General features: G+C 35.7%; 1 protein-coding gene across 1 annotated transcript in view; it reads right to left on the bottom strand.

The window, feature by feature from the left end:
• Nucleotides 1-26,040, bottom strand: part of PLXDC2 (plexin domain containing 2) — a 458,249-nt gene that overhangs the window by 214,174 nt on the left and 218,035 nt on the right. The window contains exon 3 of the mRNA XM_003257698.2: nucleotides 20,700-20,846. Coding sequence (XP_003257746.1) covers nucleotides 20,700-20,846 — 147 coding nt within the window. The remainder of the gene's footprint in view (nucleotides 1-20,699; nucleotides 20,847-26,040) is intronic.

Raw genomic sequence — 26,040 nt, forward strand, 5'->3', positions numbered from 1 at the left:
TGGTACTAAAGAATCTTTTTTCTGGTAATTAAAGTTTTGAAGTATGTGAAAAGAATAAAGTTAACATCACCACTGCATTTTAGTTGTCCACTGAATAATCAGTTCAGTCTTGATGATGAGCAACCTATTCTGAGGTTTTTTTTAGTTTGACTAGTTCCCCCAAAATAGTAGAGCATGTTATGTCAAGATTCATTGGATTAAAAATCAAAATAGATTTTATGTTACATTATTACATATTTAATTTGTTTTCCATACATCCCATAATGAAAAGCAGTTTCATGGAAGAAGATGTCTTGCACTGGTGGATCTAGACCTGCAGAATTCTTTTCTTTTTTTTTTGAGTCGGAATTTCGCTCTTTTGCCCAGGCTGGAGTGAAGTGACGCAATCTCGGCTCACTGAAACCTCCGCCCACCTGGGTTCAAACAATTCTCCTGCCTCAACCTCCCAAGTAGCTGGGATTACAGGCGCCAGCCACCATGCCAGACTAATTTATTGTATTTTTAGTAGAGATGGGGTTTCGCCATGTTGGCCAGGTTGGTCTCGAACTCCTGACCTTAGGTGATTCACCTGCCTCAGCCTCCCAAAGTGCTAGGATTACAGGCGTGAGCCACCATGCCCGGCTGACCTGCAGACATTTTTATCTTTCAAATACAATCAGCTCTCCAAATTTCGCAAATTGTGTCCACTCTTAGAAACACAGGAGTTGTAGGATAAATAATATTAGTTACTGGAGAGCTACTTTTACTTGGTTTGGAGTAAATTACAGAGACTTAGGGAGAAAGTTCCTAGATTGCACCCTTTGTTTTCCTAAAATGGGGCCACGAACTTTAGCTCTTAATATTTAACTCTACAGGTATATGGTGTCTACTTTTTTAAAATAATATATATTAAAATGTTAAAACCCAAAACATGTTAAAAATCCTAATCTTTGTTATATGTTTGAAATGATATTAAGTAGATATATTATTATTAGGCAAGAAACAAGAGAAACACTAAAAGTAATGGCAAAAACCGCAATTACTTTTGCACCAACCTAATATAATACAGATGATCAACTGAAATAAAAGCATCCAGAGGGAAAGTAATTAGCTGGTTGAGAGCCCAACAGCACACATGTACAAACTACCTATAATAACAGGCTATTACATTAAAATTCCACAATTGCTATATTATATCTCTCCCAATATACAAATTTTAAAAGTAGAAAAGTATATCTAGATTGAATTTAGCTTTTTCCAATTTTGCAAAAAATTGCTTTTTTATAGCCATCACGATTCCTAATGACTTATTTGGCATGAAATTAATCACTCAAAATTTAAAGCGACTTTCAATTAGGTTTTCTTTTTAATGCAAGCCTCATCTTTATAAAAGGTTTATGATCACTTTTATTTTGTGCTAACAGGAACAACAAAACTCATTTTCACGGAGCTAACTGAAATAAGTGATCACTAAGAACCCTAAAATGAAGGAAGGGTTCAATGGCAGGATCATTTATCTCAAAGATGTCAGGAATAATTTTATAAAAGCACTTGCTTATTATATTGTTTTCCATCATTCTAATTTATTTCCATGCTCATCAGTAAATTGGTAAAATTTACCTTATGCATTCTCACTTTCAGAGTCAGAGTTTGATGTAAACATATATCTCCAATGAACCCTATCAATTACCACCAAATATCAACCAAAAGGCTATGACATGAGTTTCTCAGCTACTGCAAGTATTTAAATATGTTTGGAATTAGATTACGATACATGGATACAGATATAAGTTAAAGACCTTTTCTTGAGGACAAATAGATCTTCAAACGAAATTTGCAAATACATCAAGAATTCTGAAGAGCAACACCAGTGACTAAAATACTCCCCTACTGAAATGACCAGTTTTCCTTAGTTACCACTATTGTCTGCTTCACTCTGATACGGAATCACGATGGCAATCTAGGAAGATACTGTCTGCTAAACAGTTGTGTAATCCATTCATTTCTTGCCAGTCGCTACTGATACTCTTCTCCAAACATCGGTCACTATCATTGCAATAACTTCCTCAGAAGTGTCATGACTCTACTTCTCTTTAAATTCATTTCTATGCCAGGGCCTCAACTCCCAGGCCACAGGCCATGGCCTGTTAGGAACTGGGCTACACAGCAGGAGGTGAGCAGCAGGCAACCCAGGGAAGCTTCGTCTGTATTTACAGCCGCTCCCCATGGCTTGCGTTACCACCTGAGCTCTGCCTCCTGTCAGATCAGCAGTGGCAGCATTAGATTCTCATAGGAGAGTGAGCTCTATTGTGAACTGCACGTGCAAGGGATCTAGGTTCCATGCTCCTTATGAGATCTAATGCCTGATGATCCATCACTGTCATCCATTAACCTCAGATGGGACCTTCTAGTTACAGGAAAACAAGCTCAGGACTCCCACTGATTTTATATTATGGTGAGTTGTATAATCCTTTCATTTTATATTGTAATGTAATAATAATAGAAATAAAGTGCACAATAAATGTAATGTGCTTGAATCATCCCAAAACCTTCCCCTCCTACCCTCTGTGGAAAAACCATCTTTCATGAAACTGGTTCCTGGTGCCAAAATGGTTGGGGCTTGCTGCTCTATATTACCTAGCATATCACTCCCCCACTTGAAATCATTCAATCTAGAATTCCATTCTCGCTGAGAGTCACACCAACATGGTGAACATGAGTTCTAGGGCATACCATGAACTAGTCCCTGCTACTTGACAAATTTTGCCCTCATACTCTCTGCTCCAGCCAGCCACAGGAAACATCTTTTAGTTCCTTGCACTTGCTACCCTTAGCTCTTGTCTGTGGCACATATATATGACATCCTTTCCGACAACAATATTCTCTCAACCTTGGTCAGTCATGGCTTCCATATTCTTCAAGCCTTGGCTTAGTTTGGATTACCCCAAAGCCAATCTTGATATAAGGACTTAGGGGCAGACAGTTTATTTGGAAGGTGATCCCAGATGGCACTTGCTCAAGGAACTAGGAAAAGTGAGACAAGGAAAAGAGAGAAAAACAATAGGAGGTACAGTGTTGGACATGTTATCATTATAGCCGGTTGGGCCTCAGTCCCCATGGACTGAGCAGCAGTAGAGAAAAAAAAACAAAACAAACAAACAAAACAAAAAACAAAAACAAAACAAAACAAAAACATGCCTCAGAATCATTTCACTGGAGGTCAGGAGGCTGGGACATTCATCTTTCCAATCCTACAGGAAGGACTTTGTGATTAATTGGACTTAGAAGTTGGGAGTGAGTGAGAGACATCTGGAGTCAAGCACAGGTTTCTAAGATTTCTGGCTGGTTGATTGGTGAACCACAGGTCACCAATTGAGATTATGAATGCAGGAAGAAGAGCTATTTTGGTTAGCTGTGAGTGAGAAACTCTGCTGTGTCACTAATTAGTTATGCATCCTTTAATTAAATAATAAATGACCCCAAATAGTATATAAAACACAAGACTCTTCTGCAACCAAAAAGGCTAACAGAACCCTGGGCATTCTCATAAAAAGCAATGTCAAAGAGAAAATTACAGCACTTTGGGAGGCCAGGGTGGGCAGATCACTAGGTGAAGAGATTGAGACCATCCTGGCTAACACGGTGAAACCCCGTCTCTACTAAAAATACAAAAAATTAGCTGGGCGTGGTGGTGGGCACCTGTAGTCCCAGCTATTCGGGAGGCTGAGGCAGGAGAATGGCGTGAACCCGGGAGGTGGAGCTTGCAGTGAGCCAAGATCACACCACTGCACTCCAGCCTGGGTGACAGAGCAAGACTCTGTCTCAAAAAAAAAAAAAAAAAAAGAAAAGAAATGTAATACTGAAACAATGGTGTAATTACTACAGTGTAAACATTATGTGCTCTTGGATTTTATCCTCTAAGAAATACTTAACATGGAAGGAAAAAAAAAAGATTCAAGAAGATGGTGGTGGGAAGACCCAATAAACGGATTAAGAGTCTTGACAAAATAGAAAACAAAAGCTCAGAAGTAAAATATTAAAGAACATAAAAGGGATAAATAAAATCAACTGAATTTGCTAACTAATTGCTTAAAATCTATGGAAAACAGTTAACTATTCAAAAGAAGGGGGAATGGTAACTTTGAGACAAACACAAAAAGTATTACATCTTCATATGGTAGAAAATAAATTTATGAAACATTTTTTGAAGACTTGGTCGAAGGGTACAGAATCCAGGTGGTTTGCAGTAAATTGCACATCCATATATGACTGTGCCTTAAGGCCACATCATGCTTTCCCAAAACATATCCCATTACAATTTCTGGGGGCAACAGACTATCAGACTCATTTGGGTCACACTCCTAGATTTCTGAGTGTGCCTACACCTCTTCTTGCCTTCTTTACATATTTTTCCTATGTTAATTGCTATCCATTTTCACACTAATTATTACAATCTCTGCTAATTCTTTTTTAATAACACAGGAATTATAATCCTAAATATACCCAATTCCTATTTGACTTGTTTGCCTATTTCTCAGTAGTATTGCAAGGATGAATTAATTAGTCAATGCCTCAAAACCTTGAATACAGAAACCTTCTAATAAAGAGCTAAGAATCTGGAGTGGGCACATTTACAGTCCTCAAAGCCATGTTTTAAAATGTCACTACTAAAAACTTCTTTTTGTTTTAGGACAGTTTCTTATTTACTGTCATAAAGCCATACTTTTCTGACTCCCCGAGTCTTTTTATTTCAGCCTTATAAGAAATAATCCTGCTGAAAGCGGCTTGTAGGAAGAAAATTAGTAGTCACTGTGGTTTTAAGAATTTCTCATCTCATGAGTTTACCATAGCAAAGGATCAAAAGAATACAATGAGCATCCACTTATTCAATAATTAATTGATAAATTAATCATTAGTTTTTACACACATATTTTAATATTCTATTTTTAGTCATTCAAATAATTATGTTTGAGGGGCACCTATTTGTCTCCTGAAACTCTCAAATAGGTGAGATGTTATTCTTATTGGTAAAGTGGTGTTTATGATTTAAAAAAAAAATAATTTCAAATATAAGATCAAATAAATATTGAGTCACATTATTTTCCGTTCATTTATTTATGTCAAGTATTAACTTTGGGAAGAGTTGTAAAATATAAGAAAAATTATATTTGTTTTATTTACATAAATACTTCTAGTATATTGATTTCCAGTAAGATTTACATCTCTAATACATAAAAATGATTCAATAAACACCATATACCTATGATAAATTTAACTGGGATGTGATATTTTCTTCCAAGATACATGTAACAATTTACTAACTTTATTGAAACTGTATAAGGTCCACACAAAATTTATTCATCTATAAATGCTTAGAATAGATTATTGTTGTCTTGCTCCTTTACTCGTCATAAAACACACATTTTATCATCTTCTGTTAATGGAAGTATGTGGAACTGTATTTTTAAATATTTAATCACTCTTTCCAAATTATTGAATGCTTTAGCATGGTTTTGGAGTTGCAGAGACCTGAAATTACATTTCAGCTTTGGTACTTAGTAACTGTGTGATTTCATTATTTAACCTTTTTGATTTTTTTTGTGATACATTATTAATTTTTAATGTGATACATTATTTAACCTTTTTAATTTTTTAATTTATTTTTATTATTTATTTATTTATTGAGATGGAGTCTCGCTCTGCCACCAGGCTGGAATGCAATGGCTTGATCTTGGCTCACTGCAACATCTGCCTCACAAGTTCAAGCAATTCTCCTGCCTCAGCCTCCCTAGTAGCTGGGACTACAGGCTTGCGCCACCACACCCAGCTGATTTTTGTGTTTTTAGTAGAGACGGGATTTCAACATGCTGGCCAGGATGGCCTTGATCTCTTGACCTCGTGATCTGCCTACCTCGACCTCCCAAAGTGCTGGGATTACAGGCGTGAGCCACCACCGCGCCCAGCCTATTTAACCTTTTAAAGCCACAGTTTGCCCATCCGTAAAGTCAAGACACTTCTTCGAAAGGTTATCATAAGGATCAAATGACCAAATAATACCTGGACCATCATATGCACTGAGTCAATGAAATATAACAATATAATGTGTACATGGGTGTCTAGCAATAGTTCTTTAAAACTAGTTTCCTAAACAAGCATAGCTCCTTATTTGATTCCTAATAAATAGCTGAACATTATTTATGTTATTTCAAATACACCAGTGCATTATCACAGCTCTTAAATAATTAAACCACTTCTGGTAAATTGTTTTTCTAATAGAATTGGTATCGCAATTAGACATGTTTCTAGGCAATGTTATGATGTCTTCATTTTTGTTATATTAAAATAATCATAAGTATTGTATATACAGGTGTTAAAAGAATGAAATTAACATTTAATATATTAGACATTATGCTAAGTATTTTGCCTGTAGTTAGTAAGAATGAATGCTAAAATCAGTAGGGAGAAGGATAATGAGAAGCAGGACATCTGTATAGTCTCAAAGCATCTTTCAACAAGATTTTTTTAATTACAAAAGGAAAAAATGGTAGCTTTACAGTGAAAAGACAAAACCTGGTAGGTATCACCTTAACCAGGTAATCAAAATTAACCTCACCACTAATGAGACATATTGTCATCATGTACCTCATGATATGATGCACAAGGAAGGACAAAACATCATCCCCACCGTAGTATTGCCAAAAACAGAGACCATGAAGCAACAGTAGACACTCAAAATCAGGGACATTGTACAGAATAACTGGCCAATACTTTTTAAGAGTGTCAAGTTCATGAAAGACAAAGACTGAGGAATTCTTATAGATTGAAGGAGGCTAGAATATTTGACAAATAAATGCTATATGGGTCCTAGGTTGGATCTTGAATAAGAAAAAATAATTTGCTCACAATTAGCAAAATTGGAATAAAGCCCATGGATTAGTTAAGAGTATAGTCCCAACATGAATTTGTTGATATTGTCAATGGTACCATGAGTATATAAGGTGTTAAAATTTATGGCACTAGGTGAAATCTACATGGAAACTCTTTAAAAATTTTTTGCAAGTTTTTTATAAGTCTGAAATTATTTCAAAACAAAATTTTACAAAAATAAAGGATAAGTGATAAATTCAAATCACCAGTAGGCATTAGGGCTAAGACTTCAAACGTGTTGGGCTCCAAAACCCTGCATGTTGACAACTGTATAATTTCTATATTTCTTCTTTTATACTACATGATTCATTTCCCACCTGTTACAAGCTTTCAGTGACTCTGTTTTCTACCTGGAATCTTTAATATTGTCAGTCTTTTCCTCTTGGTAGACATAACAACATAATTTTCTCTAAAATTTAGTAGTAGTAAAACATCATTTGAAAGCAACTAGACGCATGAGGCCAGAGACACAAAACAGAGAAAATTTGAGAAAGGCACAGAGCAGTCTAATCAGATCAAATGCACCAAATAACAGGGACTGGGCTAACAGAGCACCAAGCTGGGCTGAGTCCTTGCACCATCGGCAACACCTGGGCCTACGCACAACAGGGGTCCCTGCTCTCCCAGTGACCAGCCCAGCCTCAATGACTTTTTTTTTTTTTTTTTAACATTTCAGGATCAGATGTTTTCATTTCTTACCCACTAAATATAGTTCCAGGAGCCTGTCTTCTAAATGTATAAAACATTTACTTTCTTTTTTAAAATTCTCAGTGGTAATAGTCATTTCATGCTTTATTCCCCTATTAAACTGAAATAACTTTTTTAATAAAAGTAACATAGGCCAGGTGCGGTGGCTCACACTTCTAATCCCAGTGCTTTAGGAGGCAGGAAGATCACTTGAGACCGGAGTTTGACACCAGCCTGGGCAAACTGGTGTCAGTTTGACCTTGTCTCTACAAAAATAAACTAGTCTTGACCTTGTCTCTACAAAAATAAAAAAGAATTAGCCAGGCATGTTGGCCTGCAATCCCAGCTACTGGGGAGGCTGAGGCAGGAGGATTGCTTGAGCCTAGCAGATCCAGGCTGCGATGAGCTGTGATCACACCACTGCAATCCAGCCTGGGTGACAGAGCAAGACCATGTCTCTAAAAATATAAAAAATAAAAGTAATATAAACTAAAAAGTGGTTGACAGAAAAAATATAAAATTGACAGGCTTTCACAACAAGCAACTATCAAAGATGGAAAATAAAATATGGAAAGGCATATATGTGAATAAGAGCATTGCAAACTTCCTTGTTATACCCTAAAGTAAGATCCTGCTTCCAGACCATAAGTGAGCCTAGTGTAACCCAAAATAAAATAGCATAGTGGGCAGGATAACTAATAATGCTTTTACCATGTAGAATTTTTTTAATAGGATTTTAACCATTCTCATACTCTGGGAGGAGACGACAGACATAGGTCATTAATCCGGTCCCTGAAAACTCTGGAAACCTAATTAAAAGATCAAAATGTTCATGGAAAGGGTCTGATCAATACACAAATATACAAACAGAGAACTGGCTACTTCTTTCAGAATAAAGTCCATCAATTGAATTGATTTTCTGAGTTAGAAATTCTAACCTCTTCAGCACTTTTTTCACAGCAGAACTTAGAACTTAATTAATCCTGGCTATTGAATGGCGCTCTTCAAAGGAATATTCATAAACTGGAAAACAAAACGTAAACATTTGCAATTAGCTGATGCTGGTGCACATGAACTTGAGAATAAGTGAACAATCACCTATCTTTTGACCTCTCTCACTGCACGGTTCCCAGCAAACACGAGGCTACAGTAGCTTGCCTGTACTTGCAAACGCTGAGAATTATTCATATTAGTTATGTGATATTTACAACTCAGGCAGAGTTCAGAGAGTCCAGCTGTTCAGGGATACAGAGAGAGTGTGACAGGATTTTATAAAGAACCCTTCAAGGAAACATGGGGTTTGGATGAGAGCCAGAAGAAATTGCTTCTAGATTTTTCATGCTACCCTAGAAGCAAGTCAAGAGAGTTCTCCAAGCCTCTCAAACCTTGAGGTGCAAATGAATCACTTAGGGTTCTTGTTACAATTCAGATCCAGATTCAGGGGGCTGAAATCCTGCATTTCTAGCAAGCTCCTGGTACTTCTGATACTGCCTCCTGAACCCCACTTTGAGTTACAAAGCTCTGTTATATAAGTGGCCTTTGAAACTCCAAAACCACCGCTGTAAGGAAACTTTGGCAAGAGTGAAATAGGTTAAAAGGATGAACAGACTTATTTCTGGAAAACATAATCTCACTTTACCTGGTAGCACTTGTATGCCCTAAAATTTTCCATTGACAGAACTGAACTCTAGAGGTTCCTGCTAGCCAAGTGTCTTTAAAACTACGATTTGCAAAACCTGAAGGTTGTGATGTTTTTGTGACATCCTTGACCAATGATCCTCAAACAGGGCAAGACAAAAAAGTATTTTGTTGTGTTTATCATTCAGACAATGGAAAGGTGCTTCCTTTTCTCAGTTGATAACAATCTGCCTTTCAGAGAACAAACTCTCTAATTTCCAGTCAGTGGAAAATGACTGTTTTAAAGGTAAGTGTTTGCATAATAATTATTATTATCGATGTAACAGATATCTTGGACACTATGCCAGGTATTGTTTTAAGCATTGTATAAATGCTAAATTATTTAGTCCTAATGACAACCTTAGGAGGTAAGTGCTGTTATTACTTCCATTTAATACATGAGGAAGTAATTAAGAAAGAGTAAATAATATGCTCAATGTTAAACCTCACAGTTGGCAAAGTGAGGACTCAAATCCAGGCAGTCTGGTTCCAAGTCCATGTGTGTTGACACTACTTCAAGCTGCCACTCCACTAACATGTTAGGATGAAATGTTCCTAACACACAGAAACGATGAATCCTCTAGGTGATGGGTACCCTAAACGCTCCAACTTGATCATTACACATTCTATGCATGTAACAAAATATCACCTGTACCCCATAAATATGTAAAATATTATGTACCAATTAGAAAATATTTGGAATTCAGTGGGTAAAGTTCATGAGCGAAGTGACTAAATAATTCAAAATTCAATTGCTGATTGAAATTGAAATTTAGACCAAGTTCAATTTTAATTCTTCATCCTCCTTTGCTAACGTCTCTTTTTTTAAAAAAAATTATTTGGAAATAATCTCATATGAAAGAATAGTTACAAAAAATAATACAAAGAGCCCCCCACATCTTTTTTTTAATGCAGATTCATGTTTTCCATTTTGCCACATTTATCAACTTTCTGATTTTTTTCAAAAACTAAGTACATTGATGCTTCTCAACACAGCGTCCAAGAGTTGCTCCCCCATGACATCCTTTTTGCATCCTACAGTTTAGCCCACATGGAATCAGGACTAATGTGCCTCACCTTGGCCCAGTTATTAAACTTGAACCTTACTTGGCATTTCTTTTCAGACAGATGCTGCAGGGTAGGAAATTTCTGGCAATTTATCATTAATAGAGAGTGGCTAATAGGGTTTCACTTTAGTCACGTTGGCATTTTAAAAGAGCACCTCTAGCAAAATGAGAAAAAAAGATGCCTATTCTCCGGGGCTGGGAATTCCAGGCACACTAGACATTCTGATGGGAATGCAGTTTATAAACAATCCACATAGAAACCTGGCCATTTTGCATAGGGTATCATCCATCCATCACCTAAGTGATATGCTATAATTAGGTAGAAAGGAACAGACAAAAATAAAGATATTGGGACCAGGTATAAAAAATATTTTTAAAATATACTGAAATACTAACCTACCCAGGAAATCTCAGTCCTCAAACCCAATCTTTTATAATTTAAGATTTTTCACAACAATTAAGATTATTTGCTTTCAGATGTGTTTACTCTAAAAAAAACATTATATTCCATTTACAGTTTGCTAAGTTTTCTGTTATGAAACATTTTCTTTCAAAGGAGTCATGTAAAATCTTTATCATTTAATAACTTTAGGATGAGAATATGTTTTACACTCATGTTATCTAAAATTAAACCGTCGTAAGTCTTCATAGGCTCCTGAAGAGATGGCAGAAAAGATGATAAGAAATAAGTTAGAAAAGAGAATCTCAGGTGAAAGGCAGAGTAAATACCTGCCTTGTTTACCGCACCTGAGACATGGTTGAGGGGTCTCCTTTTTAGCAGGCTTTATGATTATAAAAGTTTAATATGAAACCTTCTAACAGGGTTTATCAGAAACCTAAAATGTTCGCCTCACTCGTGACTTTAAAAGGTGAATAGATATTTACCTATCTGGAATTATTTTACAGCCATCACTGGTAACAGAGAATGTATTATATTACCTTTCATGGCTAATTTTATGTAAAAGAATGGTGCTCATCCTTCACTAAAGACCCAAGATGAAGAAATAAGATTAAAGGATAATGAAATAGGAACTCATATATGATCTGTCAAATAAGAAGGCAACTTCTTGCTTTGGGAAGCTAAGATTTGTTATATGCAAAAGAAATGGATCAATGTGAATTTCTTAAGGCTGCTGTCCTCAAGGCTCTCCAAAGAACTTTCCATGTCTAAAATTTGGTTCCTAGATTCAGGAAGAATAGCAAGGGTAGATTAAATTATTAGTAATATGCATGTATTTATGTCATTATGTCAGTAAAAGGAGTTGGTTAACTTCAGCATATTAGGTGGGCTTAAGGAATTTTTAATCTGTCGTGAGTGCCATCGGCAGGACAGGGGCAGATTGTTCCATGTACTTATTGGCTTCCAGGGTGGGGGACAAGCCCATTTCCCAGGCATGCAGAGAAATACAACTCAGCCACTCTAATCATATTAGTTTTGTGCAATGAAAAAGAGTCAGGCCCTGGAATAATACTTGGGACAAAGGGGATTAACCTCAAGTTTTGTAAGTGACCTAAGTAAAATTCAAGTAAAATGAATCAACGGTAGAAGTTGTTAAACTACATAAGTAACTATAAAGTGCCATAAAATCTCATTTGAATATATCGTATGTGGTAGGCAGGACAGACATTACTAACACAACTACTTAGTAGTAGATGAAATTGATAGGGAATTTACGGATTTGCCCAAGGTCTCATAGTTGTAATAAACTTGAATTTGGATCTGATGACACCAAATCCTATGCTTTTGAATCCCTATTATTTTTTCAACAAATTAATCTATGATTACTTTGGAATGTACATCTGTTTCTTAGGAAGTTGAAGACTAGAACACACCTTTTAAATATCCAAAGAGAATTCCTTTAATATTTTCTAACTATAAGAATGTTCTGAGTATTTAGAATTTGATTAGAGCAAAAATATGAATAGTATTGAATAAAATATTACATTATGTCCAGTATATTTCTTCCTTTATGTATGTAAAAGACTGTATTAAACTGAAATTAAGCTAAAGAGACATATGCAGATACAACTTATCCCAGTCTGTTATCAAACTTGAGGAAAATCCTACAAGCAAAGACAAGTAAGACCAGGTTGATAAACTTGTGTCTCACCTGAATTGAAGCAACTCAAAAGACAGAATGCAGCGAGTTTATTCAACCAGTCAAACGTAAGAGTAAATAAAAAGCAATCTATTGTTCGACATTATGAACAGAACTCAGGCAAAAATGTGCAGTCTAGATAATAGCCTAATAGAGAAAGTAAATTAAATTGCCTTTCAATTTAATCATTTTGAAAAATGAGCACTGATTAACAGATTTTTTGATGTACAGAAAAAAATAAACAGGTCCAATATGAAAAACCAACTTACTGAAGTCACCATAAACAGCTAAACTTAGTTCTCCCAACATAAACATTATGCAAATATGAGACCCACAGTAATGCTAGCTGAGGCAATGAGTTATTTTCCTGAAGGGTATAAAAGAACCCTCCAGAAAGCATAATTTTTTAAATGAAATTTTCTATGTATATTCAAGTAGTCAGAAATGTCATCAAGGACAGTTCAATATAAAAATTTTAAACAGTCAACACATAAAAAGTCATACAAATTTCATCAAAAACCTTACCTGCATTTTGACAGATATAGAGTGAGATAGACAGAGAACAGCCCTTCAACAATTTCATTTTGCTGGTGTTTCATATTTAAAGAATCAATCTTCCTACCAACATATAGAAAGATAAAAAGAATTTAAGCCAGAGTACGTTTATGTCTGGCAAACAGTGTATTGGCAATTGCTTGGGAAAATATATATATACATAGAACGATAGAAATATATAGATCTATCAATCATCTTTACTTATCTATTCATCCATCCATCTATTAATATATTTGTCTACCTAGCTATCTTTCCATCTACCCATCCGTCTATCCTATACCTATATATCTATCCATTCTTCCATCCATCATCCATCCATTCATCTGTCCATCCATCCATCCATCCATCCATCCTTCCATCCATCCATCCATCCATACTTATGCATCTATGAATTTATCTATCTGAGAGAGAATCTTAGAGAGACTCAGGTATTAACTTATTCGGGAATGACAAGACGCTAAGTCAGTTTAGCAAGACTCCCCACACTTGATATCTGACCATCCTCAACACTGATCAAACCCTCATCCCCCACCCTTGCTATCTAATCACCCTGACCCTCCTTCAGTAAAAATCCTCACAACTCAGTTGAGGCACAATCGCCATTTACTTTTCACGTCTCCTTTTATAACTTTCCCTCCACTGACGCCTACTCTGCTCTTGGCCATATTTTCCGTCTTGCCCATGCTACATTCAGAATTGAGCTCAGTTCTACATCAAGGTTCTTTCCCTCATTGCAATAGCCCTAAATACAATCTGTTTTTACTGCTTTAACTACTTTCTTTGACAGGGTTATTATTTTTTTGTTGTAAAGAATTAGAACTCTCAAATAATACTACTCAGCAACGGTATCGTTTTGTTGAGGTTTTCAGTGTCCTTTTATAACTATTTCATTTTTTATTCTCAACACTGCACTGGGAGGCAGCCAAGGCAGGCATTTTTACCCCCTTTCTTCCAGGTTACAAAATTGAGGTGCAAAGAGGCCAGAATCCACAAAAATAAGTGTTGGAGCTAAGGTCTCCTAACTTCAAACACTGTACTCCTTCCACCAGGACAGAGATATATCTGTAGGAGTTGTGAATCAGAATGTCATCAACTGTCATTTCAGAAGACAAAAGAATTCTAATATGTCTGGCAGTTGAATCAAACTCTGTGTCCAGAAATAAATTAAATAATATGGATGTAGAAATATAGAGGAAAATCACAAAAATATGGAATTTGAAATGTCTACCAAGAGGGAAAAGAACAAGTCCAGGCTGGTTTCTAGGTTTATAGTCAGAAACTTTTACATTTGCAACCTGAAAACTGTGTGGCTCTGAATGAAGGACAAAATACCCAGATAACTGTGAGAATTTTAATATAAAGTGCTGCCTCATTGCTTACCATATGGTAGGAACTCATACCAATTCTTCACTTTGCTTTATCTAGAAAGACATGGTCTTTGCCTTAATTTGTCAACTGCAAAACTTAGGTTTTAGCATCTGCTTATTTTGCAATGATTTAAGAAATGTTATTTAAACAAAAATGACAATGGAGAAATTTGAAAGCACATGTAATCAAATTCCAGTATACACATTATGTCATATAAATACTAATGATTATGGTTGAGATGATAAAAGGAAAGAGATACCAATGTATTTGGGCATGTCAAATATGTGAATTAAATGATTTCTAAGTTTTATTCTGCTCTGAAATTAGAAGATATTATTATGGATGGGAGAAAAGGAAAAACTTACTTTATTTCCACCCTCCTCCTCTTTCAAGAATATTATCTAAGATTCCAAAATAGTGTTTGGACCACATTTATATGCAGTGATGGTAAAGGGGGAAATATTTCTTTAAAAAAATAATGTTCCTAGGTAAAACATCTCTTGTACTCTCTTCCATTTGAAGGAGGGAAGTGGGTGGGAAATTGCCTCTTCTGGGAGGGTCAACATTCTTGCCTTCTCACTCTACCTCTTGCTTACTCAAGGCTAAATCGTTAGCCCTCTGGCCCTGGGACTATCCCTAGCTAACTCTTTCTTTTCTTTTTTTCTTTCTTCTTTTTTTCTTTTTTGCATAATTTGTTGACAGAATATATATTCTTGGGCATGCAAATTACATGAACTGGTGATAAGATTTGAGAAACTCCCTTCTTCCCCCTGAAGCTTAAATTTAAACCCTGTTTCCAGCCAAATTACCAGAGAGCTTTTTATGTCAACAAGAACAAGAGCAAAGCTAATTAATAAGGCGGATTCGTGTTTGCCATTTTCCATTTTCCTTTGTGCTTAACTACCTCAGTGACATGAAGTATGTGTGTGTGTTTGTTGCATGTGGATGTGTATGTGGACATTACTCAGCCCCCTGGTCATAATATTACCTTAATATTAAAATTTTGTAATCTTTTGTAACTACTTGATTTTATTCTCAGAAAGGCACAATGGAAATGAAACAGAGAACCAGGCAGGATTGGAAAGGTAGAAAGGCCAGTTGAGGAAATACTAAAATATGGATTACTCTATACAATTTGGAAAGCTCAGGCTAATATTTAGTAATTGCATTTATGAAAAAAGAATGTAGGGAATTTAAAAAATATTCTAGCAAATAAATTTATAAGATCTAGGCTGTAAAGCTTATTTAAATGAAGGAGTTCACATAGAATTTTTTTTCAAATGGAAACTAGTTAATATTATCAATCTTGTTGTTATAAATGGAAGTCTGTGTCAGTGTGTTTTAATTGTGTGTGTGTTCATGTGTGTGGTGTGTGTGTGTTTTCTGTTGAGAGTGCTAACAAAGTAGATACAGGACCAACGTCTTCTTTATTTCCATAAATAAAGTTTTACTGGAACACAACCATGTCTGTTCATTTACATATTGTCTATGGCTATTGAGCTATAACAGTAGAGTCGAGCAGTTGTGACAGAGACCATAAGGCCTGTAACAACTAAAATATTATCCGGCCCTCTTGAGAAACAGGTTGCCAACCCCTGCTATAGAGTCCAAGCATGGTCCCTGGATTAGTGGCATGAGCGTGACCTTGGAATTCGTCAGAAATGCAAATTTTCTGGCCCATCCTAGACCTACCAAATAAGAGATTTGTTTTTTATACTAATAAATAAAAGCACAGGAGAGCACAAGACTGTGGCTAGCAAAGCTCTGTGCTGAGTCAGCCTTGCATGAAACATATCATGAAGTAAAAACTATAATGATGGAATCAGATCTGACAAGACAGAGGCCAAACATATTCAAAATTAAGAGAAAGAGTATTAAAAATAGGGTTTATACCTCCACTGTCATTAACAATGATTCCAACCCTAAGTGTATATTGCGTCTTGAGATACAATATAACCATAATAGCACATATATATATATATATATATATTTAACCTTTATTTTAGGGTCAGCAGTATGTGTGAAAGTTTGTTACACAGGTGAACTGATGTTATAGGAATTTGTTGTATGGATTCTTTCAGCACCCAAATATTAAGCCTAGCAACAAATAGTTACCTTTTCTGCTCCTCTGCCTCCTCCCACCCTCCACCTTTAAGTAGACTCCAGTGTCTGTTTTTCCCTACTTTGTGTTCATAACTTCTCATCATTTAGCTCCACTTATAAGTGAGAACACGGTGTATTTGGTTTCTGTTCCTGTATTAGTTTGCTAAGGATAATGGCCTCCAGTTCCATCCATGTTCCCACAAAAGACATGATCTTGTTCTTTTTATATGGCTGCATAGTATTCCATAGTGTATATGTACCACATTTTCTTTATCCAATCTGTCATTGATGGGCATTTAGGTTGATTCCATGTCTTTGCTTTTGTGAATAGTGCTGCAATAAACATTCACATGTGTGTGTCTCTATGGTGGAATGATTTATATTCTTCTGGCTATATATCCAGTAATAGGATTGCTGGGTTGAATGGTATTTCTGTCTTTAGGTCTTTGAGGAATCACCATACTTCCTTCCACAATGGTTGAACTAATTTACACCATCACCAACAGTGTTCCCTTTAATCTGCAACCTCACCAGCATCTGTTTTCTTTTTTTACTTTTTAATAACAGCCATTCTAATAGGTGTAAAATGATATCTCACTGGGGTTTTGCTTTGCATTTCTGTAACCATCAGTGATATTCAGCTTTCTTTCATATGCTTGTTGTCTGCATAAACATCTTCTTTTGAAAAGTGTCTGTTCATGTCTTTGCCCACTTTTTAATGGGTTTTTTCTCTTGTAAATTTGTTTAAGTTCCCTATAGATGCTGGATATTAGACCTTTGTCAGATGCATAGCTTGCAAATATTTTCTCCCATTCTGTAGGCTGTCTCTTTACTCTGTTGATAGTTTCTTTTGCTGTGCAGAAGCTCTTCAGTTTAATTAGATCCCAATTGTTAATTTTTGCTTTCATTGTGATTGCATTTGGTGTCTTTGTCATAAAATCTTTGCCTGCTACTATGTCCAGAATGGTATTGCCTAGGTTGTCTTCCAGGGTTTGTATAGTTTTGGGTTTTACATCTAAGTCTTTAATCCATCTCGAATTGATTTTTTTGTATATGGTGTAAGGAAGGGATCCAGCTTCAATCTGCTGTATATGGCTAGCCAGTTATCCCAGCACCATTCATGGAATAGGGAGTCTTTTCTCCATTGCTTGTTTTTGTCAGTTTTGTTGAAGGTCAGATCGTCATAGGTATGTGGCCTTATTTCTGGGCTCTCTACTCTGTTCCATTGGTCTGTGTGACTGTTTTTGTACCAGTAACATGCTGATTTGGTTACTTCAATTCTGCAGTATAATTTGAAGTTGGGCAATGTGATGCTTCCAGCTTTGTTCTTTTTGTTTAGAATTGCCTTGGCTATTTGGGCTCTTTTTTGGTTCCATATGAATTTTAAATAAATTTTTCTACTTCTATGAAGAATGTCATTGGTAGTTTGATAGGAATAGCATTGAATCTGTAAATTGCTTTGGGCAGTATGGCCATTTTAATGATATTGATTCTTCCTATCCATGAGCATGAGATGTTTTCTTCCATTTGTTTGTGTCTTCTCTGATTTCTTTGAGCAGTGTTTTGTAATTCTCATTGTAGAGATTTTTCACTTCCCTGGTTAGCTGTATTACTAGGTATTTTATTGTTTTTGTGGCAATTGTGAATGAGATTGCCTTCCCGATTTGACTGTTGGTGTGGCTGTTGGTGGTGTATAGGAGTGCTTGTGATTTCTGAACATTGATTTTGTATCCTGAAACTTGCTGAAGTTATTTATCAGCTAAAGGAGTTTTTGGGCCTAGACTATGGGGTTCTCTAGATATAGAATCATGTCATCCGAAAACAGGGATAGTTTTACTTCCTCTCTACCTATTTGGATGCTCTTTATTTCTTTGCCTTGCTTGATTGCTCTGGCTAGGACTTCCAATACTATGTTGAATAAGAATGATGAGAGAGGGCATCCTTGTGTTGTGCCAGTTTTCAAGTGGAATGTTTCAGCTTTTGCCCATTCAGTATAATGTTAGCTGTGGGTTTGTCATAGATGGCTCTTATTACTTTGAGGTATGTTCCTTCCATGCCTAGTTTCTTGAGTGTTTTTAACATGAAGGGTGTTGAATTTTGTTGATAGCTTTTTCCACCAATTTCTAACTCTGAAGAAATGTTTGTTAATGGCTTAAATACTCATGGATAACCAAGAACCCAAGATGTGACAATGGCAGAGTATCTAAAATAAAAGCCTCTAACAATTGTATATATTTAACAATCAATATAAAGAGCAGCAGGTAAGTTACAACCAGAAGTTCAAGTCCTTCCATTTATATCTGAGGCGACCTCAAGTGTTAAAAGCAACAAACAATGTCACTGCCACACTAACAATAAGAAAAAAATGGACTGTCTACAGTATTATCATTTTTCATGAGACAATCAGAGAGCTGTCACAATGCAACCAAGTAAAACCTATTGCAAAGAGAACAGGCTTCTTTAAGGAGAGGCAGGACACAAACTGTCTTACCTTGGAGGGTGGCACAGAGGAGACAGATGGTAGCCATATTTGTATAGAAGAAGAAATCAGCTAATACTTTAACTGAGGAACTCCTTTCTCTGCCTATAGATGTCACTCATAGTGGCTGACACTAGGACTAGGCCACGTCACAGAATCTCCATGTGCATATACCAACATTCAAAATTCCATAAAGTATATTTTATGCTATTAAACACTATAAAGTCCCATAGTAGGAAGGTTGTCAAATGCAATAGATCCCAGAAAGACATTGTTAAAATCTAATCTTCATCATTTTCTCTTCTTTTAAAAATCTGTTGGAAATTCCACCATGAATTATTTCTAAATCTGTCATCTTGCCTACCTGGGGTTGCCTGAATATATAAAAAAACTGGGGTGGGGGTGGATGATGGAATTTAGCAAGGAAAGGCAGCTACTTCATTTGCTTCTCAGACTCAGAAAGCATGTGCTCTACACTGAAAATTCAATGAATCATCATGGTATACTATTCTTAACTTCCATTTAGCTTTTAGCAGTTGATTTCCTGATAACAGGAACATCTACATATAAACAAGGAAGGCCACTGCCAAAAATTTTGATATTTAACATTTATCAAATCAATGCCTCTCTAAATAACTTCAGCCATTGACTCTATTAGTCCTGCCTTCATATCAATAATGACAAAAGCGCTTGAAAGGTTAAAGTTGTTTTCTTTTCACTTCAGGTCATACTAAACTGAACATCTCATGGCTTCATTGATGACACTATCACCACTGTTACCCAGGCCAGCAAAACCAAATACCCTTTAAAATGTGAAATCTGGCATTTATCATAAAATGATGATCAAAGAACATTCTGAGAACCAAGTGTGATAAATTTTACACACACAATTTGAGCATCAGCTTTGCTACCTAGGTTAACACCCCAGTTTACCACTTTCTAGTGGAGACCCTCGCGCAGGTTATCTGAATTTTCCAAGACTCCTCCGTTCTCTTATCTGCAATGTGTGATGTAATAATATTTAAATCATAGGATTGTTGTGAAGATTGAAAAAGCTAATGCATTTGAGCATTCAGGCTGGCCCTTGAATAGGCTTTTCATGACCATGTAAGGAAAGGGGGGCTGGTATTAATATTCCCTCTCATCTCCAGTTTACACATGCAGAAAGCACCTCAGAATAGTTAAATTATTTATTTCAGGAGACACTAGGAAATAACGAGCCCAGGCTTAAAATATCAGTCTGATGCTTTCTATATTTAATTATTTTTCTTTATATTAAACGTCTTCATTTAAGACCATAATTTGGTCTATACATGTTATCTAAGTCATAAATGACTTCGGTTAAATCTTTGGTTAAATCCAAGACCAACAGCAATAAACCCATGTAAATGGGAAGATACCAAATTCAAGTAATTTTTAAAAATGTTCTATACACTCAGGGATTATAAGAAAACTAAAAATAATCCAAGATAAAGCTCAATTTTGAATCCAATATACGTTCATCAGATATACTAAGAAAATTGGTTCAATTAATGGCAGTTTATCAAAACAATTCTATTTCATTTTCTTTAATATCTTATATGCAATAATTAATCTAAATTACAATTACAGAACTGAATACACTTGAAAAGTGATTACCACAGATAAGGCCATTCTAATATTTAATTATCAAACTTATAAAAGAAATGGCTATAGGCCAATTAAAGCAACTATTTTTTCACAGTAGGAAAAACGAATCCTGAATATCAAAACACTTACTGCAGCTTGCCGATGAGTATTGGACAATATTCCATGAATCTTCACTTTGTCTTTTTCCATTTGGTCTATGTTCACCCACAAGTCCCGGCTGGCAGAATCAGATGGACCATATATTCGAGATATATAGTAATTGTGATCTGTATCCTCCTGCAATAATAGATAATAATGTATATCAAGAACAATTCTTTTAAAAAAATCCTATTGAACTCAAGAGTATTAATAGTCTTTAAAAGTGCCAACTGATTTAACTAAACTCTAAGTCTTATATATTTAACAGTTTGATTCTTGGCTAATTCTGATTGTAATGTTTTATAACGATGAAATCAATTTGAGGAGTTAGTAGACAAAAAATATTTTAAAACATTCAGGTAAATGTAAGAAAAAAATGTTGAATAAATAGGTCTATGATTTGAATAATAAGGTTTAGGATGTGAATTTTGTCTAATTCATTTATCATCTAAGTGATAATTAAATATAATAAAATTATTCTTGAAATCCAGTCAAAACATGAATCCCATGTATTTTTTAACAAATCATCAATCGAGATATATATGTAACTGATTACAAAAAGGAAAAGAATATTCTACACAGTATTCTAAATAGATTTTGCCTCGTGACTAAAAGAGAGACTATGATCCAAATGTAAATGTTGAGAATAGTGATTAAATGTTAACAGTAAGTTTTTTTTATGTAATAAAGACCCTAGCACAGTGGCTCACACCTGTAATCCCAGCACTTTGGGAAGCCAAGGCGGGCAGATCACCTGAGGTCAGGAGTTTGAGACTGGCCTGGCCAACATGGCGAAATACCGTCTCTACTAAAAATACAAAAATCAGCCAGGTGTGGTGGCGGGTGCTTATAATCCCAGCTACTTGGGAGGCTGAGGTAGGAGAATTGCTTAACTCTGGAGGCAGAGGTTGCAGTGAGCCAAGATTGTACCACTGCATTCCAGCCTGGGAGACAGAGTGAGACTATATTTCGAAACAAAACAAAACACCCTAGGTATATCTGCAATTAAACTCTGGGTATGGAACACAAATTACATGTATACCTTGGTGAAAGAAAAGAAAGGTCTGCAGAGAAAGAAGAACAAAGAGGATGTAAAGAAAGAAGAAGGAAGATCATGCAGCCCCCAAAAGCTCTGAAACTTCAGTGGGTTTCCAGCCCTCCCTCTGTTCCAGAACCTCATAATGACACTGATAGTTTGGGTTGTCTGAGGGTAAAACACACTGTGGATGTGTCTCTGGTATGTATTCAACTCATCTGTGTGTACTGGGCTTCACCACCAGAAGATCTGGAGGTGGGAACCTTCCTTGACATTGGGCACAAGCCATTTTGCTCATGTTATTACACTGGTCACAGTGGTCGGTGGCATGCATGAGCAGATAACCTAAGAAGGAGCAATTACTGAGACATTCAGGAATTTAGGTAGAGAAGAGATCATTTCCCTTGTTCTGATTGCCGAGATGTGTGGCTGTGAGACCTGGAACCACTGGCTCCATTTTGCTACTATGAGGAAATTCTGTCTGAAGATGAGGCAAACACATAGCTAAAGAAAGAATTGCAGGCTGGATGCGGTGGCTCATGCCTGTAATCCCAACACTTTGGGAGGCCGAGGTGGGTGGATCACCTGAGGTCAGGAGTTCGAGAACAGCCTAGCCAAAATGGTGAAACCCTGCTCTGCTATAAATACAAAAAATAGCCAGGCATGGTGGCAGATGCCTGTAATCCCAGCTACTCAGAGGCTGAGGCAGGAGAACTGCTTGAACCTGGGAGGCAGGGTTTGCAGTGAGCCGAGATTGTCCTGTTACACTCCACCCTGGGCAACAGAGCAAGACTCTATCAAAGAAAGAAAGAATGAGAGAATGAAAGAACGAACGAAAGAAAGAAAGAAAAGAAAGAAAGAAAGAAAGAAAGAAAGAAAAAGAAAAAAAGAGAGAGAGAGGGAGGGAGGGAGGGAGGAAGGAAGGAAGGAAGGAGGAAGGAAGGAAGGAAGGAAGGAAGGGGAAAAAGCCAGATCCCTGAGCAAGTCTATCTAGATGTGACCTACTACTGGACTTGTTCACTTCCATGAAACCTTGAGTCTTTTTCTATTGTTAAATCACCTCGAATTAGGTTATGGTCAACCAAAAGAATCATAACTGAAAAAACAGGTCTTTTTACTTGCAACTAAACTTAAGCAAATTTGAACAAGGCCACCTAGAATTCATTTCATTGAATATTTTCTTCAAAGCCACCCCTTCATACCATTCACTGAAAATTTTTAAAAATTAAAAATTAAATTATGTAAAATAATAATTCATTTAATTTTTCAGTGAATAGTATAAAAGGTGGTTTGGAAGAAAATATTCAATGTGTTTAAATCAAAATTTATTTTTTTCCCCTATTGACAGTATTATTACAAAGATTTCAGGAACATTGAAGTTAAAGATGTAATCTTTCGGTGAATTACATAACAGATTCTATGATGCTGCAAAATTTCCCTATAAATCGGGAATATTACTAAATAGATATTTTCTTTAAAATGTCAAAATTTCAGAATTGAGTTCAGAATAATTTTTGAAATCGGCATTTATAAAATAACCTTGGCATTTTCCTTAATCTTTGGATTTCTGTGATTAGTTAAGAAAGAGTCTTGAAGTTATCATAAAGAACATCATTGCACTTAAATAATGAATTACCTACAAAAATATACACGATTTAGTTTAATTACAAAGTCTACCACTGACATACTATGTGAAAATACACCTTCAGTTTTTCTTAAATCAGACCTGCCAAAAACAATATCACATCTTTGAAATACTAGAGCTCGGTATTTGACTTCCATAGCCCACGCTTGCCAAGTTGTCATGGCAACTTTTATTCAAAAAGGAAGACAATTTATTGTTTACTTAGGAATGCAGAGACACACGTTATTAAATTCCAGAGGGGTGTTTGGTTCAGATATTCAGAAAAGCCATAAAATAGATTTCTCAAACATGTGACATTTTAGCACTAGTAAATTATTCAAAACACGTCTTATCCTTTCTTAAGAGTAATGGCACTTAAAGAGTTGTCAAAAGCGACTTTGAGTACAAAGATTTTCATTTTCTGTTCAAAAGTAAACCATTTCTAACACCATAGAAAATAAAACAAAACACTACTGTGATATGCCTAGTTGCCAATTCATTTAGGAAACCAACTGTTAGAGAAAGTAGGTGGCACAGTGTGTGGTATTAAATCGTATAAATCCATGTTTCTCGAAAATGCATGGAAATGTGCAGCTGTAGACAAACAGCGGACCTACACCAAAAATACGGAGGAAAAGTTATCATAACCACAGCTTAGCCATTCTGCAGCAATCGATCTACATCATTCCTAACCCAAATGCTGCCTTCTTTTCTAGCATGGGTGTTGACTTTACGATGGGTAATGTTTATGAGTGCCTCACATTGCCTCATGCAGTAATGATATTTGAACTCCAGCTTCATTTCATTTAGAACTTAAAAAAAGCAAAAAAAAAAAAAAGATCAAATACATATTGTATGACTATCAGTGTAGTAGTTATTTGATATACATGGATACTTAAAACATAATCAAAATTCTTAGTATGATTATTTAATATTGAATCAATTGGCCACCTCTTGAAGATCATTCCTTAATTAATAAAGGAAGATTATAATTTGAATAGTTCTTGCCAAGTCTTAACAAATATATTGCATCCTTATAAGAGTGATTTCACAGGGGCTACACAGTTCATTTAAAGGTAAATCTATTTTAAAATACTACTTGTGAATATTATACTCCTCAGAAATAGAGTTAATAAACGAGTTCCCTGTGCTCTAAGAAAAAAACATGCTGATATAAGAAACCAAAAGGACATGATGAAATAACTACAGGAGAGAAAGATTGAACTGGTAGTAGTCAGGTAAAGAATTACAGATGAACCTACTACTTACTAGCCAGAATAAGCATGACTAAATTACCAGTCAGGACACAGGAAATAGCCCCGAGTTACACATAACATGAAATGGAAAAGAACAATGAAATAAATGTCTGGGATGAATCGTATGGATTGAATGCTGGTGTTGCTAAAATTCGTAAGTGGAAACCCCAATGCCCAGTGTGCCTGTATTTGGAGATAGAGTCTTTAGGAAGGTAATTAAGGTTAAATAATGTCATAAGAGTGGGGTCCTTATTCAATAGGATTAGTGTCCTTGTAAGAAGAGATATGAGATTCATTTTCTCTCCTTCCCTCTCTTTTTAACTCTCTTTATCTCTCATGTGAGGATACAGAAGGAGGCTGTCTATAAGTCAGAAAGGGAGCCCTCACTAAGAACCCAAACAGCTAGCACCTTGATTTGAGACCTTTAGCTGCCAGAACTGTGAGAAAAAATATTTCTGTTCTTTAAGCCACCTAGCCTATCATATTTTGTTAAGGCATCTCAAGCCGACAAGACAAAAGTCATCACATAAATTGCAGGGGATAAAAAAGGAGATCAGGTGCATATGTAGTTGTTGTAGAAAAAAATTAAAGATATATTAGAAAAATGTTTTTCTGAGATTAAGACTTGAATTTGAACATCATGTCTCAAGAAAATCTGCCATAGCATTTTGAGTACTGCAAAATTTCCTAATGAGGTTTTCAATAGATTAAACAAGGAAGTCTTATAGGCATCTAGAAAGATAAACCGAGTTATCTATATGGAGGAAAAAAATTCAATAAGCTGGTGCCTGGTACCTCTCCATAATATCTGATAATAACAATGTTTATACAATCTCAGAGAATAAAGTTGCGACTGAAGAATTTTTTTGTTCAGTCAAGTTGTAATTTAAATATATAGGCAACAAACATATTTCTAACACATACAAATATACAGAGAATATGCCACCACCAAGAACTTCTTAAAAATGTAATGCCTAACTATATACTGAATCAACCAATGGGTGAATGAATGTACCTATAATAAAAATTCCGTAACTATTAGCTGTATTCAGCATGTGGTTATCTATAGGAAGAGAGAAACTATAGCAAATCTTCTGATGGTGATTACTGTCTCCATGAAAATTATGAAATTATGTAAAGGGAAAAAGGACAATTTCATTATTATGGTTATCAATCAGAATGCTATTACTATCAACCGTGAAAATATAAAAATAACTACCTAATGTTTCATAGCAGGCAATTGACAGATAGATCTGAAAGTATAAAAATATAGTTTTAAAAATAGTAAACTCAAATTTTAATGTTTTAGGTAACGTTTTAAGGTAAAAGTCTGAAACTAGTGGCCTTCAGGTTGTATACCTGGCACTGAAAGCCCATTATTTTCCTCAAATATAGTATTGTCAGCTGAAGAATCAT

Source organism: Nomascus leucogenys, chromosome 9 (assembly GCF_006542625.1).
Source record: "Nomascus leucogenys isolate Asia chromosome 9, Asia_NLE_v1, whole genome shotgun sequence".
Taxonomy (NCBI): domain Eukaryota; kingdom Metazoa; phylum Chordata; class Mammalia; order Primates; family Hylobatidae; genus Nomascus; species Nomascus leucogenys.